The sequence below is a fragment of the Macrosteles quadrilineatus genome, unplaced genomic scaffold (genome assembly GCF_028750875.1).
Source record: "Macrosteles quadrilineatus isolate MER2022 unplaced genomic scaffold, UCM_ALF_1.0 Scaffold_5__1_contigs__length_97177068, whole genome shotgun sequence".
In the NCBI taxonomy this organism is placed as follows: Eukaryota; Metazoa; Arthropoda; class Insecta; order Hemiptera; family Cicadellidae; genus Macrosteles; species Macrosteles quadrilineatus.
In genome coordinates, this window is record NW_026542598.1 from 31,961,619 (window position 1) to 31,978,039 (window position 16,421).

The window sequence follows — 16,421 nt, forward strand, 5'->3', positions numbered from 1 at the left end:
TAGTCGCGCATTTCAAGCCTTCGCTACAAACCTCAAAGGTTAACGAGCAACCAAACCCAGATCGTGGGTATCATACTTCGTTTGTGAAAGTAAGCAAATGTCCTTCCTCATCCGACAAATATACTTCGGAATTAGGAGAGCCAGAGCGTGAGGTAAAACATGCCAAACGGATACGGCGTTGTACGAAATTGTACGATGACACCCAAAAGAACCTCCGAACTGCCTTAAATAGACAGGCTAACCTACGGAGAAGGGATGTGCGGTACAATGTTGTTCGGTCCGTTCTAAAGCGAACTCACGTGCTCTCGTCGAAAACCGAAGCTATTGCGAGTCGATTAGTGCCGAAATATGAAGGGTCCTGTTATTGTCATAGGTCGGTACAAAGTAAACCCCCCGAATGGAAATAGAAACAAGTATTTCGAGTTAAGGGTCTTAGGCCTTTTCTAGGACGGCATGACGATTAATAGTCGTTCTAACTATTTGATGTTGAAAAAAAAAACGTCTTTAACATCACAAGAATATTGTTTTATTTTATACGAGAGTTTTCCTTTCAGTTACGGGAAACGATGGCACCCATTGTTGATTTCTCTGAAGTGAGAGAATTTTTTTTTTCGTGCGTTTTTTTTCTCACCCCGAACTAAAGAGGGGGTGTAACGGTAAAAATTTACCGAGATCAGAAAACGAGCGTTCGTACGAATTCAAATGGCCCGCGCAGAGTCATTAGTTCACCGAGCGGCCACGCACTGCGCTAGCGTCGCGACTCCTATAAAAGCCGCGCAGGACACGGGCCAGTCGGACTTGATTGCTGGGCGAATAGCTAGCAACATCTCCCTGGTAGGGCGAGGGCGGAATAGCCCGGTAATAACCAGTGGTGGAATAACCCTGGTAGCGTCGAATACTAGGATTAGGCTGAGGGCGGAATAGCTCTCGGACCCGCGGATATAACGAGACGATAGGTCGAGGGCGGAATAGCCCGGTAAATAAGCCAGTGGTGAAATAACCCTGGTAGCGTCGAATACTAGGTGTTAGACCGAGGGCGGAATAGCTCTCGGATCCGCGCATATACATCGCGAAACCGTAGGTCGAGGGCGGAATAGCCCGGTAATTAGCCAGTGGTGAAATAACTCTGGTGTCGTCGAATAGTAGGTGTTAGGCCAGGGCGAAATAGCTCGGTGGACCCGCGACAATCAAATCGGTTAATTGTAAGTATAATTGGTTTTAATTCCAAAAGTGAAACACGGTATATCCATTAAGTAGAGGTTTTATTTTATTTTTGAAGTTAAGATTTTAGTTAATTACGACCAGTGTTTCACTCACGGAACTAACACCTAATTATTAATTTGTTTAAATTAGGGCCTAACCCGGGCAGTGATGAATGTGTCATTCACTGAAAGCTGATGCTTTAACGACCATATCTGAGCCCATATTTTAAAACTTAACTATTATTATTACTACTAACCCTGGACTAACTCAATTAGTTTAGCTATCCGAGGCCGACAGTACAATTTTGTCCCAGGACGAAATTGCACCGTCACACCATGTGGCCCTAACCTTGCCTGGTAAAATAAAGAATTTTTCATTTCATTTTTCATTATTCAATAAACATTTTATCAAGGTTATTGGAGTTTACAAATAATTATCGATCTTTAACAATATTTTGACAAACTGTTTTTTATCTTAGTAAATCTGCACATTTGATTGTATGATTATTAATTAATATAAATTTTTAATTTTTTGTTTAGTTCGGACAGCTGTGATAGCATGGAGGCAAGCATTATCCAACAAAAGCATTCCACACCTCAAGTAATGAAGTTTTCTGTTAGAGCAGTATCTTCAACACCCAACCAAGAGAATTTTAGTATCATCAGCAAACTTACTAAGAATGGTCAGTTTCTACATTTTTGGCATTGAAAGTTGCAAAGTTTTAAGTAATTAATTTCTCTTTGTCCATAAATTTACACTTATACTTTTCTTTCAGTCGATAACTTAATTTTTATTTAGCCTATCTGGAAAAGTGACTTGTTTTAACTTGACTTAAAGCGACTTTATGTTAGGCAGCACATATTCACGCTACTACTCGTGGAACTGGATGCAACTTGACCAATGGCGAGTTATGAACAAATCCTCAAATTCTTAAACATGTTGATAGCTAGAAAATTACTGTATCCTCAATATGAATCACTCAATGACGTATTGTTTTCAAAATGTGCACAGCCTCCTACGAACCAACTAAGCCACTGTTTCATATTTTTACGTCTAAACTCTTTCGTTCAATTAATGATAACGGATTTCAATTGATTCCTACAAAAACCTAATACAAACCCCGGTTCATACTCGGCGGAAGCATCAAATTTCCTTTGCATCATTTTTGGCTACTATGAATAGACACGTCCCATTAGAGTTGAAACTCTGCTAGAATTTTAGTAGATAAAGAATAAAACACCGCACTTGTTTCAAATTTAAGCAAGCTTAGCGACAAGCTCAATAGAGGCCGGATAACGGAAAACCCTCGTATACAAATATTCGCCTGTCCTGAAGGAGTTAAGAGTAGCAAGACACGCTTTGTTAATGTCCAAGAACACTTACTATTTTTTTAATCATATTTCAAAATTGTTTTGTGTGGGACTATGCCTCTGCACTCTATTTCAGTAGCTCCATTCTATGTTAAATCAGAAAGAAGATTTGAAGAATGAAAAAACTAAAATTGTAAACATGAGTAAAATGGCGTAACACAAAAAATAAAATTTTATTTGATAAAGCCAAAAGTCTGAATAAGGCTTTTAGAAAAAAAGTCAATGCTACTAAAAAGAAACATTTTGAGACTAAGGTTAAGCAATCTAGTAATGTATGTAAAACTACCTGGAAAACCCTTAATAATGAGGTCTCCAACAAGAAACCAGCATTTAGTAATATTGAAATAGATTTTAATCATACATTGTTTACTGATCCTGGAGATATTAGCTTAATATTTAATGATTTTTTTAACACCTATGTAACCTCATCAATACTTCCTCACCTGGCACAAAATAGCAAAACACTTGTCAACAAGCCAATTCAACAAGCCTCCCAAACTAAATTTAGGTTAAAACCAGTCACAGATAGTGCAGTTTTAAAAATTATCAGTTCCTTTGATAACAAACTTTCAACTGGTTTTGATGAGATACCATGACAATATTAAAGCATGCTTACTATTAGTTACTATTTTTAGTTAGTGAAACCGCTTGTGCATTTAATTAACTCATCTTTTGTTATTGAATTATTTCCTTCTAAATTAAAAATTGCTCAAGTTATTCCTCTTTATAAAAACAATGATTCTAAAAAAATAACCAATTACCGTCCTCTTTTGCTATTACCTACCATTTCAAAAATATATGAGAAAGCAGTTCACATACAACTGACGAATTATCTGGAAACGTTTTCTTTACATGATAATAATCAGCATGGCTTCAGATCAGGAAGATCAGTTACAACTGCAGCAATAGAATCAGTAATAAACTCTCTTGACAAAGGTGAAACAACAGTTGGCATATTTTTAGACTTAAGTAAGGCTTTTGACAACTAGTGTGTCACATACAATTTTTTTAGATAAAATCAGAAGTCTGGGCATTAATGGCATTTTGTTTGAATGGTTTAGATTGTACATGTCTAATAGATATCAATACGTTGAAATTAAAAATTTGACAAATAACAGGGTAATCTCAAGATCTTCTCCTCTTACAGAGATTCACCATGGGGTACCCCAAGGGTCTATTTTGGGACCGATCTTATTTCTCATTTATATTAGGGATCTGTCAATTCCATTTTCAACTAGTTTACACAGTAGTAATATCTGCCTGTATGCTGATGATGTTACTTTTAAAATCAGCAATTCATCTTTATCAAATTTAGAAAATCACTGTTCTGATACTTTAAATATACTAAATACTTTTTTAAATTCTCATCAGCTCTTGTTAAATTTAAGCAAAAGTAATTTTATAGTTTTTACAACAGGAAAAAGAGAACAAATTGTACAGCCTGTAAGGAAGAAATCACCACAACAAGGTTTTTAGGATTAATTGTAGATAAAAATCTTACATGGAATAAGCATGTTGACCAGGTAGTTAATAGAATGTCAAAATTTTGCTCTCAATAGAAACATTAAATATTCTTTACTTTGCTTTTATCGAATCATCAATATCTTTTGGCATAAGTATTTATGGCTGTACCTCTAAGCAAAACCTGGATAGAATTCTTTTTCATCAAAAAAGTGCAATCAGAATTATGTTAAATTTAGAATGGGATACTTCCGCTCGTCAATATTTTTCAAAATTGGGAATAATGACTGTGTATAGTATTTATGTTTTTCATACAATTTTACACACAAAAAAACTTTCTAATGCTAATTTGGTCCCTAAACTTGGTGATAGTCATAATTATTTTACCCGGAACAGAAATGAAATTGCTGTCAGTGTCCATAACTTGGACCTCTTTAATAAAAAAACCACCTGTGCAGGGAAAAGGTTTTTGGACAAACTCCCAGCTGAGGTGAAGAATATTGATAATATTCCCACATTTAAAAATAAACTTAAACATTTCTTAACTGATAAAACACTTTATGGTTTCAATGAATTGTAGGTTAGTTTGATTTAGTTTTAAGCCTAGTGACGCCATTCAATATATGCGACTGTATACCATATGAATAAAGATATTTTTCCATTTCATTTCATAGTTATGTGTGAAGTTAAAGACAATTTGATAATACAATATTCAACCTTTATCAACTTAACTTTGCCTGGGAATCAAAATTACCTGCAATTAGTTGCTTAGTAAATTGCAGATGCTACAGTTAAAGTATTTCAATTTTTTTCTTTTACAGCTTTCACACAGACAAATTACACTTTAAACACTAGAGATCAAGGGGATATAAGTGAGAGTTTGAAGTCCTATTTCAATGAGGTAAGATTATTTCAGGTCTTTTAGTGTGAAAAATAAAATAGTCACTAAGGTATGAAGTATTATGGTAAAGATTTTATTCCAAGCATGTTCTATAATGGTCTATATTAGATCATTACGATTCTCACACACTCAATGCGACAAACTCCTGATATATATAGAATATCTCATGCTCTTGCCAAGGGCTGAAGAAGGTTTATAGGTTACCTTTGAACCTCTGTTGAACCTTCAGCCAACAAAAGTTTCCAGAAAAGAGTGAACAATTTTTAGTCTGCAAGTTTGCTGTGTAACGTTGATTTTTATTCACAAAATCGGACAGACATTTAAAAAAATATTAATTAAATTGATACTCTTCCAGCTTTAACAATTTAATAAAATAACAAGAGAAATACAGGTATTCCAATGATATCCGACAATAAATAAGCCTATGTCCAAATGCATTTTTGTCTTAATTTTCAGATGCCAGAAGATGAAAATCATTACCTTCAAAGCAGTAAAAATATGTCTTATTTCAATACCACATCTGAGTTAAGTTCTCCAATGAGGTAAGACTCAGATCAGTTACTTATAGTTAAATGTTTCCTATACAATGCTGTACATTTTTAAAATCATATAGGCTAAAATGTTGAATTCATTTATTAATTTTACAAATTAAAACTATCTTCTCAGAGAATATGATCTTATTTTGGAATTGGTGATACTGTTGCAGTAAACTATCTATAGTTGTTCGTTTACGACTCTTCCTTAGATGTCTCCTTTTTAAAATGGAAAATCAGAATGGTTTATTAAAAAGTGTTATTGACTGTGTGTCCTGCCAATAAGTCATCATAGTAAATTATCCTCAACTACCTTAATAAAAATGACAATTGGGTTCAGATTGTTCGGATCAATCTTAATCCTAAATTAACTAGTAATCCTTTGGATTTGAAGTCTTACTATGATGACGTCTGTTATAGGCCTACTACAGCTTCTTCTTAAAAGGGAAATCTGCCTCAGTAAATTGTTCTTTAACTTGTACATAGTGATTGAGATGGATTGTAAGTTTTTCTTACACATTCTTGATATAAGGAGTTTCTGTGCCATATTTTCTTCCTTGTGCCATAAATCTTTCTATGGCCTATTTATCAATTTTAGCAAACTGTAGGATTACGTTCATAGGAAAAAGATTTGGTATAAAATGGAAAGCTTTGGAATCCCAAATAAACTAATAAAATTAGCTACTAATATGTTAATGGCTCTAAGAGCAAGGTTAAAATAGAAAATGACTACTCACCATCCTTTGACATAAAAACAGGAGTTAGGCAGGGAGATGTTATATCACCTACACTCTTCAATATAGCTCTTGAGGGAGCCCTTAAAGAGCTGAGGAATACAGAATTTGGTATGAGAATTGGAAAGAAGATAAGCGTGCTCGCCTTTGCAGATGATGTAGTACTGCTTGCAGAGACCAGAGAAGAACTCCAGGAAATGTTTGAAATCCTTAAAAGAGAAACAAGAGCAGTGGGCCTAAAAATAAATGACAACAAAACTAAACTTGTCAGATTTGGAAGGGGAGCAGAGAAGGAGGAGAAAATAACAGAAATAGAACAATATTATGAACAAGTTGAGTCTTTTAAATATTTAGGAGTTATTGTCAGCTCATAAAGTGAGGAACACATAGAAATAAAGAACAGAATAAACCTAGCCAGTAAAAGTATGTAAGCTCTAAACAAATTATTATCATAAAGATAATTGTCTCATTACACTAAACTTAAAATCTACAAAACTATCATAAGACCTGTCTTTCTTTATGGTTCTGAAACCTGGGTTATTATGGATAAAAAAAAACAGATAAAAAACTAATTACTTTTGAAAACAAAGTCCTGCGAAAAATCGATAGCCCTACTATAGAAGGAGACGTATGGAGAATTAAGCATTATCATGGAGAATTAAGCATTATCAGGAACTAAGAGATCTGTTTAAGAACCCTGATATAATCGCAGAGGCTAAAAGAAGTTGAAGCTTCGCTGGACGGGCCACATCATTAGAAGAGAGGAAACAAGCACATTGGATAAAATATGGAAAAGTGATCCACTAGGAAGAAGACCACGAGGGAGACCGAAGAAACGCTTGAAGTAAAGAAAGATATGCCCAGGATGGAAGTCAATGAAGATACCGCAAGAGACAGGACGTGGTGGAGGCAGTGTGTTGGTGAAGCCAAGTACTAATTGGGGTACAAATGGCCATGGTAGTAAGAGTAAGTAAGTAAGTATTTTCTTTCTAGTAACACAACTCCAGGCATTACACAAAACAGATATATGATGGCCTTATATTGAGTATTGAGATTAAAACTCTCTTATATTAATACCTTTCTTTTACGTTAAGACATATACTCAGACATACTCAAATAGCTTAAATGTAGGTTTTGTTTCAGCCACATGTGCAGCAAACTAAACGATTCCCAGGAAACGCCAGTCACAAACAAGAACTTGGTTAGGAAGCTGAGTCTAAGGTCTAAAACAATCATATGTTCCGCCTTAGAGAAAAGTAAAGATATAGTCTTACCTAGGAAGATATTATCAAGGCACAAAAGTATGGAAGAGAAACGTACTTTCTCAAACACTTTTTCTCTCATTCCTCAACACAAGACGCCGCCTCCTGTAACGGGAAGAGTTCTATACAATCCGTTTGAGGTGGACCTGCCAAACAGACTCAGCAAGACAATTTTTAGTCCAGATGTCTTTGATAATGTTGTCAGCCCAAGCCAGGTAATTATTGAACTCATTTGTTAAAATTATTATCCACCCATGAATTTTGAAGTGCAACATGTATTGTTAGTAGAACATTGATATCTATAAATCTTAGCCTATCTAGAAGTATCATAAAATATCTAGAACTTTTATTCTAAAACCACTGTCTTTTAGAATCAGTTTGGTTGACATTATTATTTGTCCCACTTACTAAACATGGGGAGTACAAATATTGTCACTAAACAGCTAACAGACTATGACGTATGAGAGTGTTGTAAAATTAGTTAGACGTTTACCTTTTTTACAAATACTTGCTGATTCGGTGCAAAATCAGTCCCAAGTGCTTTACATTTTATGGTTTAAAAATCATTGAAACTTTTATGATTTTTCCATAAAATTGAATAGCATAAGTAGTTTAGGATGTTAAATTTTAATTTAAAGCTAATGGGGGAAGTATGTATCAGTTTGTTGATACCGTTTATTCATGTTTTGTTTAGGACTCGGAAGATTTGAGGTGGACCATTGAAGACATTTCCTCCATTAATCCTGTTCCTATTGACGAAGATTTCTCAATCCCATCAGACGACGAGGATCCGGAGAGGGAGAGCCGAGTTCAACAAGAAATTGATAGGTATTCAGAAAAATGTATCGCAAAATTTAATACAAAACTTTTAGGTGGAAAACAGGGAGTAAGGTACAGAGGAATCTTAAGGCGTCCGCTAACCTACACTCGTATCAAACCCTGCAGTCTGGGCTTGTCTTTGGCCAGCCTCCCATGTTGGTAAATTTTGTAAATTTAAATATTTCTTTGTGTGTTTTTTATGTATAAACAGTATTTTTGACAACAACAACAGTTGAATGATTATGTTTGACGATTGCCGAGACAAAGGTTTTGAAAGTGTGGTTGAAACCCCTGAAACGAGTCGTCCACGACAAAGTCAAGTCAATAATTTATTTTCACAAAATGTTTACAGATCCAGCATAGCTGGGAAACAGGTGAAATAGTCATATAGGCCTACATAAAACTATAACTAAAAATATGCTAAGAAATCAAATAAATACATCATTTAAAAAATCATTTACTTTGTAATACACTCTTGTCAAGCAACAATTTGGTAACTTCTTTTTTGTATTTAAAAAAAGATTGTAATGATGAAACACGTTCCCTACCGACCCACTGCTCAGTCACACTGCTCTGTAATTTGCTGTGTATTTTGAGGGATGAGTACAGTTGGTAGCTAATGTGTTAATATTTTCAGGCAGTTTCTTATAACATTTTTTCCTTAAATATTGTGGAAGGGTTTCAAGTGAGGTAAGTCTATGAATGGACAGTTGTAAATCATTTCGGTGTCGTGTTAAATAATTACGGCTATGGTTTTCATTCATAAAAGATTCAATATTTTTTTTATCAAGATTAATGTTTGTGCAGGATATAAATTGACGGAAGCGTTAATATTTTCAAATTCTCTGAATTATAGGATTGATTGACGACAGGTCATTAACCTTATTTATGTGTACAGAAGTAACTTGCTTATGGGACAGTCGTGCGTATTCAGTAGTATGTTGTAAAATTTGTCTTAATAATGTTATACAAATGGAGAATAAAATAGAATACTTATTGATGGCTTGTTCAGAAAATGGTTTATTTCATTGTAGGCGTTTAAAATTTAACCACAACAAATAATTGTGTGTACTTCTTATCACTAAACTTTAATACTCTTTACAAATATTGTTATTCATATCCGGCGTGGGTCTAGGTGTAAATTTACCATAATTTCATAAAGCATTTTTAAGTGTGCACTGTGTATGATTACTATAAAGGATGTGTTTTTTAAAGCTATCTTAGTTTTACGGTTTTTTTTTATCAGCAAAGCTATATTCTGTAATAAAGTGTGTCAATAGTGTTACAATTCTCAACACTGTTAATTAGACTATAGACTCTTCATTTAATTTTCATTGACTTTTCAGGTATTTTAATGAAACACATGTTGTGTTAAGTCCTGATGATATACCTAAATCTACTAGTATTGTTGAAATTTTGAAAAATAACTATCATACGGGAGCAGCAGCCTCCACACCAAGAAAAGTTAATGTAAACAAATCAATGAATTTGAAAACAAGTAAGTCAGCTAAATTGTTCAATGTTTTGTTTGGAGTGAAATGATTTATTGTTTACCCTCAAAAATAGTCTTTGCTGATATAAAATGGCTTTTTAAGAGACCAAACCAAGTTATGGTACGTTTTAGCTCAAAATTTTAATTTAATTATCTTCAATACATACAGTCAAAGGATTCCAAAATCTCATTTTCTGATGTGACAAAAGTGTGAGAAATATCATCATTGTTATCTTGTCTGTTAAGTTTACTGTTAGATCAGACTGAAATAAAAATTGGCGATTTCGTTTTCGCTTTTTCTATGAACTATTTAAAAATAGTTACACAACTTTGTGACATAGTTTAATTTATGATTTTGATTTTAAAGTTATCATTGCAACCAAGATTAATAATTTTGTGGTGGATTTTTGTTTCCAGGTGCCACACAAACAAATTTATCGTTACCTGAAAATTTACCATTAGAATTAGAAGACAGTTTGAGATCATATTTCAAGGTATGTACATTCTGAAATTAAGTTATAGGTTAGCGTTAAACTTATTCATTTAGATATAAGTTTATCTGTTATACAAGTTTGTAAGCTAACACTGATTGCGAAAAACAATCCATTTTAAGCAGTTAGACAATCACCTTATTTGGCACCTCTAAGCGAGTCTTGATAAAAATACCAAAAAGTATTAATACTCACAATGTAGTTTGCTTAGCCTATACATGATCGTAAAAGGTGCAAAAAGATTATTTGAAAGATAATTTTTTGACAAACTTTTATAATTATGTGTATTATATATTATAGTTTCTCCGTAGTATTGCCAATACTATTCACACACTTTTAACAAAAAATGAACTGAAGTGTGTGAATAGTTTATTTTTTATTATATATTAGAAATTTGTGAGCTTTGAATTTTTTAGAGGTCACTTTTAATGTTTTATGAAATGGAGCTGTGAATGATTGTGGAAGAAGTACAATTTTAACTCTAATCATATTAACTGCATAAATGTAATAAAACAATAAAAGATATTTTTATTTTCTTCAGTAAAATTTTGCCTTTGACAACTTTTTAGGCCACAAGTGGAAAAAAAATTATTAAAATCTTCTATTTTATAGTATTTTGAGGCAGACGAGTTCAACCTAAGTCAGTGCAATCTTAGACGCAAATTATTCTTCCACACTGAAGATGAACCTCCGTCACCTGTGAGGTAAGTGATGTATTTTTATTTGTTAAAAATTGTGATAAAATCTATTTTTGCCACACTAGACAGTAAGTAGCTGGTTTTTGTACACTTTGTTATTTAATATTTTGTCCTTTAATACTTTGTCCCATGAGGGCCTTTGTCAAAAGTAGAGGAAGAGAATCTGTACTTCTTCAAAAGTATGCTAGCTGTTATCCTCTTTATTCTGCAATTCAAAATCATAGCCTAGAGCCTTCCCTTGAACAAAAGAAGATGTATCGTCATTAGCATTGGCCATTGTACTAAAGTAGACATCTCACCTATATCGATCAGTCGTTGCCATTTTTTTTATTCAAAAAGAACCTGTAAGGACAAAATTATGTCTAATAACACTTCTAATAATATATTTACACTTATACTGTTGACTCACAAGACGGTAAATACATAGGCTATAAAAGATGGCAAGTGGTGATCGATATATCTATTAGTCACTCAAATCATAACCAGACCCAATAGGCGAATCTTTACCATCTTTTATATTTATTTACCGTCTTGTGAGTCAACAATATATACTATTACAAGTGTTATTAGACATATTTTTGTACTTTCAGGTAATTTAATAACACATACGATGAAGAAGTTATTGAAAAAGAACGTAGTTGTGTGCAACGTAGTTCTACCTTATTTTTTTGTTATCTACTGACATAGTTGATGTGACATAATACATGTTTGTTTTAGCATCCTATAGCTTACAATAATAAGTCATCGTAGACTTGTTTGAAAAATTTGCATACGTGGCAGAAATAAGTAATTTACATCAGTTCCATTTGTCAGTGGATCACTTCAACTATGTCCATTTTGATTTTAAAAATTGTGACAACTACAACAATGGAGATGGAGTATCTAGTTCTATCAGTAGGCAAAAGGTATTAGTGATGTAAACAAGTGTATGCATACTATAGGCTTGTAAACAATATTATCTAAAACGCTAAAACTAATACACTTATTTTACAGGTTCGAAATGAATTCTAGTCCTTTAACCAAAGACGTGTGGAAAGCTGGGTCGTCACCTCTGTCCAATGACAATGTAAGTTTGGACACATCAACCCTTCAATCTATTTCTCTTGGGCTAAAGCGGATCAAATAAACATTTACTGTAATTTATTTATATCTGTTTGAACTATGACTGCATATATCTTCCAGCTTTATTCTAGCATTTAAGATGACTTTTGGTATTGATGAGTTTGTTTGTCAGATGTTCCCTGGCAAAATATTGGGCCTGTCAAATATACATTTGAGATAAAATTACCTTATCCTGTATTAGCTGCGAACTTCAATGGTCTTCTCACCTGCTTGTCTGTTATAGTTCCTGAAATTTTTAACATTGTATTTTGATTTAAGGAATAGTAACATTCATAGAAAACGTTCTTTTGTCTTCGTATCTTTACACCTCTGAGGACAAACAATAATCAAAGCTCCAGTGAATGGTAGCCAAGTGATGCTACCTTCTTTATCTCGCATGTTCTACTAATACTTAATTGGACTAAAAGCCCTTGCATGCTCCATTATGTCTTTTTGTTTACCTAAGTGATAGATACCAAACACATGATACCATACACTCAACTCCCGATTATCCGGGATAAAGTAGAGTTGAGATTTCCCATTCACAGAAACATTTGTTTAATACTATTGAAGAAGAAGTGGTATTAAAATATAACAGTACTAAACTATGGTAGTTAATATTATTTATACAGTAGAACCTTGATAACAAGACTCTCATGGGGATTATTAAATAAAACTTTTTATCAAGGTTGATTTCTTATCGAGGTTTGCAATAACAAGTGATTAGGGGTAAAATAAATTCTAGGGGATTTAAAAATTACACTTGTTATCAAGGGTCTTGTTATCAAGGTTTCACTGTATGACATAAAAACACCTCAACATTGTATTTGATAGGAGTCACAAAGAATAACACACGTATTTGAACACAATGACACATGTAAATACAAAGAATATGCATAGTCTTTAAGATCAAATAAAATACAAGAAACAAACTACTGTCAATAAACTTTTCCCTCAAAATAATCTGTAACATCTGTGTTTTTTAACAAAGAAACATCTCTTTTTGATTATACTTTCATGTTTTGTAAGATAGTTTTGTCTGCAAGTGGAGCATTTTATTACAAATGTACCAGGGGAGATAACAGGAGAGGGGTCTATGATGTTGAGTGGGTGGCTGGAGACAGTGATTTATGGTTTCTTTATATCCTACTGTGCTTCTTCAGAGAAAAAGACTCTGCCAATAACATTTACTTACAGTTTGATAAAAAAACATTCACTTGTGTTGGGAATTACGGCCGTGTCTGTCTGCATTTAATTTTACTTATTGTTCCTGGAACGTGTCCATTGCGCCGCAATACGGTTAATCCAATTACAGTTAGTCAGGATGGTTGAATGTATCGTGTGACCACAGATAATAGCATCGTGTAGGCTTTCCAACAAGCCTACCCCAACCACTCTACGATCTGTCGCCGAACTGAACAGTGGGCTGCATAAAATAGATCGTTTTTTTGCCACACCCTGTATCAGCTACAGCTTTGTTCTCAATTAACCTCAAACATGTTATTAAGCTATACCCCTAGAAAGATATTGTGGGTAAAAGTGTTATTTTACAAACTTTACTTTTTATAGTCTGGTTGTAAAATTAAAATTATTATTCTTCATTCACAGAGAGCAAGACACTTTACTCCTTTGGGCAAACAACAGGAGTTTTCCTCCCCTGAAATGTCGCCTGTCGTCGACAACTTTACTTCCAACGTGAAAAAACATTGTTTGGTGTCCTGCAAGAAAACTCTACATAACATCTTTATTGGTAAACTATTTGTCCTAGCCTATGTTGATAAAGTCTTATGATTACAAAAATGCAATACATTAAATGTTGGGTAATAGCATAGCCTCTTCTAGTACAAGAGTGTTGCTGTTGGTGGTCCAAATTAATCCTGATCATTGACGTTCTAGTACATGATAACTTTTATTAAGTGAACTCTATATATTAGATCAACCAATTATTTATACGCTTTCAAACTTTATTCCAGCTTGCTACAACACACAAAATTGCTTAACATTGTCTATAGTTATTAAGCAAACTGATAATTTATTCGTAACGCTTTTTAAAGGAAATTCTAATGAAACGAAGACAGTGAGGCGTAGAGAGTCGGTAAACTCTACAGCTGCAACTGGAAGTGATATAGACTCTTCGTCTCAACCGGCAAGTCAAGACACGGGCTACCACACAGACGACAGCGGCAACTCACACTTGCACTTCTCTACACCAACACGTACACAGCCTGCGAGTTAACTGTCTGTGTGATTAATACACTTTACACTTTATACACTTTAGTAAGTATTTGACAGTCTGCAGATTTTGCAGTTTATTATACAATATGTTATAATGTTGTACTTGTGTTTTTTCATGTAATAACCTGCAGATTTTGTAGTTTATTATACATTATGTGATAATATTGCACTTGCCCTATGTTACAAGTGATAAATGTTTACAACTATGTCGTTTAAAGGTTTTATATATTTGTATATCCATTTTAAAACTTAATATGTGTATAAGGGTGTAACATAGAGCACAAGGGCCTAGGTTTTTAGGTTTTATGTTTTTATCAACATTTTGTCAAAGATTGATTTATCTTTTTCTTTAATTAATATCATATTTTTAATGCTCTCTCCACTTTTGCAGTAAGGAGTTTCACAATTACTTTTCAACCTGTATATTAGCTTTGTTTATTATCGTTACATTTTTTTAAACTATACCCCAAAACTAGTTTTTTATTTTTTTCAACCTACTGCAGCAAAACCAGCTGTTTTCAATGCGAGGCTACGATTGCTTCTTTTTCTCTCTATGGTCTCAAAACAAGAATTACACCATTTTTGGAGCTAATTTATAAAGGTAAACCACTTACAAAAGTTACATTTTGTGAATTATTTAGCCAAAAGAATGGTGCAGTATGGCATAAAATATAGTTTGTCACACAGGCCTAATGTGTATTTTCGACACTCGCACATTTTTTTATTAGTTCAACTTAAGCTCTTGTCAAAGCGAGTCACTTTAGGTTCTAGTGGTGAAATATACTATTTTGATGATTTGGTGATTAAAACATGCTATTAAACAGTCAACTGCTAGTTTCTCAATAAATAGGTCCTTGTGAACTTAGGTAGTGTTTGTAAAAAACAAGTTATCAATTTTGTTTTACTGTGTTATGCTCAAACTTGTTTGTATATTTACGTTTTTTTTTGTGCCTGAAAAGAGAGTTTGTACTTTATTCTTTTGGTTGGTTAGTAAAACCATTTTCTTATACTACTTACTGTTTCTTAGGCTGTACAGTAGTTAGGACTTAATCATGTTTTAGTTGTTTAGAAAAAAAAATTATAAACAAACATGGCTCAAAAAATCTTTGTCAAAGTACCAACTTACATTATACAAAATAAGACTTGCTACAGTACAACCCCGCTAATCAGTCAAATACGGGACTGGGACCATGGTTGTACCAGTGAAAAGGTTGTATTATCCAAGGAGCATATTAAATGACCAAATTTATTGTTTAACTGACATTTGTCGATCACACGTGATCAAGGAAGACAATCATGATGTCCTCGTTGTTCAATATTTTGCATGATCGCAGGAAACGATGATGTTTCCTTTACTACAGTAGATATTGAGGAATTTGCTGTGATCGCAGATTTTCCTCTAATAACGGAGTTTCCGTGATTGTTGAAGACGATGATGATATCCTTGATTTTGGGTGATGAATGATATTTTGCCACGATCGCAGAGGATGATAAATGTTCCTGTGATTGCGGAAACGATGGTCCATCATCAAGGGTGATAAACAAATGTTTTCCAGAAGTGTAGTAGATTGTGATGATCCCCAAATGACTTTGAGAAATGGTCACGAAATATCATGGTAGCTGTGTTAGTTACTACTACTACTGCTGTGCCATAACATTGTGACGGATTAGGCGATGGCACGGTCGGAATAGCGTGGCTCTACTGTACCACCATGTTCATTAACCTGCTGTACTCATATATTGAGTTTGAATTGAGTATTTTATTTTGGTGGAGTAATACATTTTGCATCTAAGTTAAGATAGCAGTTTGTTTATTAGCTAACCAATAAAGAAAAACCCTTGGGTGCTATTCATGTACATAATCCTTGTATTTAAAATTAATTAGCTTAATAAATGGTACAGTCTGTTAACAAATATAGTTCTTAAACGTGGCTAAAGTGTCTTTTCAACAATAGCACATTTTTCAACTTAGCTTTGTCTCGGTGATTGGACTTAAGCTCACTTTGTGCCTTAGGGATGAAGTATACAATTTTTACCTTACATAAACTAGTTTATTAGGTTTTACAAGGTTTTACTTTTCTGATCTTTTTCCTCTCATCTGACTCTAGCTTTATGCTCCTC

General features: G+C 33.7%; 2 protein-coding genes across 3 annotated transcripts in view; one reads left to right on the forward strand and one right to left on the reverse strand.

Annotated features, from left to right (window-relative positions):
- Positions 1–2,973, reverse strand: part of LOC128994561 (F-box only protein 22-like) — a 95,092-nt gene extending 92,119 nt beyond the window's left edge. The window contains exon 1 of the mRNA XM_054419205.1: positions 2,860–2,973. The gene's annotated coding sequence lies outside the window, so the exon portion shown is untranslated. The remainder of the gene's footprint in view (positions 1–2,859) is intronic.
- LOC128994565 (uncharacterized) overlaps positions 1–16,421 on the forward strand; it is a 33,868-nt gene that overhangs the window by 11,844 nt on the left and 5,603 nt on the right. The window contains exons 4-14 of one of the 2 annotated variants that reach the window (XM_054419211.1): positions 1,743–1,885; positions 4,856–4,935; positions 5,392–5,477; positions 7,346–7,679; positions 8,159–8,292; positions 9,630–9,781; positions 10,193–10,269; positions 10,879–10,970; positions 11,958–12,030; positions 13,674–13,815; positions 14,120–14,901. In XM_054419211.1, the coding sequence (XP_054275186.1) occupies positions 1,743–1,885; positions 4,856–4,935; positions 5,392–5,477; positions 7,346–7,679; positions 8,159–8,292; positions 9,630–9,781; positions 10,193–10,269; positions 10,879–10,970; positions 11,958–12,030; positions 13,674–13,815; positions 14,120–14,301 (1,495 nt within the window). In that variant the 3' untranslated portion in view covers positions 14,302–14,901. Of the gene's footprint in view, positions 1–1,742; positions 1,886–4,855; positions 4,936–5,391; positions 5,478–7,333; positions 7,680–8,158; positions 8,293–9,629; positions 9,782–10,192; positions 10,270–10,878; positions 10,971–11,957; positions 12,031–13,673; positions 13,816–14,119; positions 15,107–16,421 lie in introns of those variants that run through there. The other variant, XM_054419210.1, reaches the window with a different exon arrangement.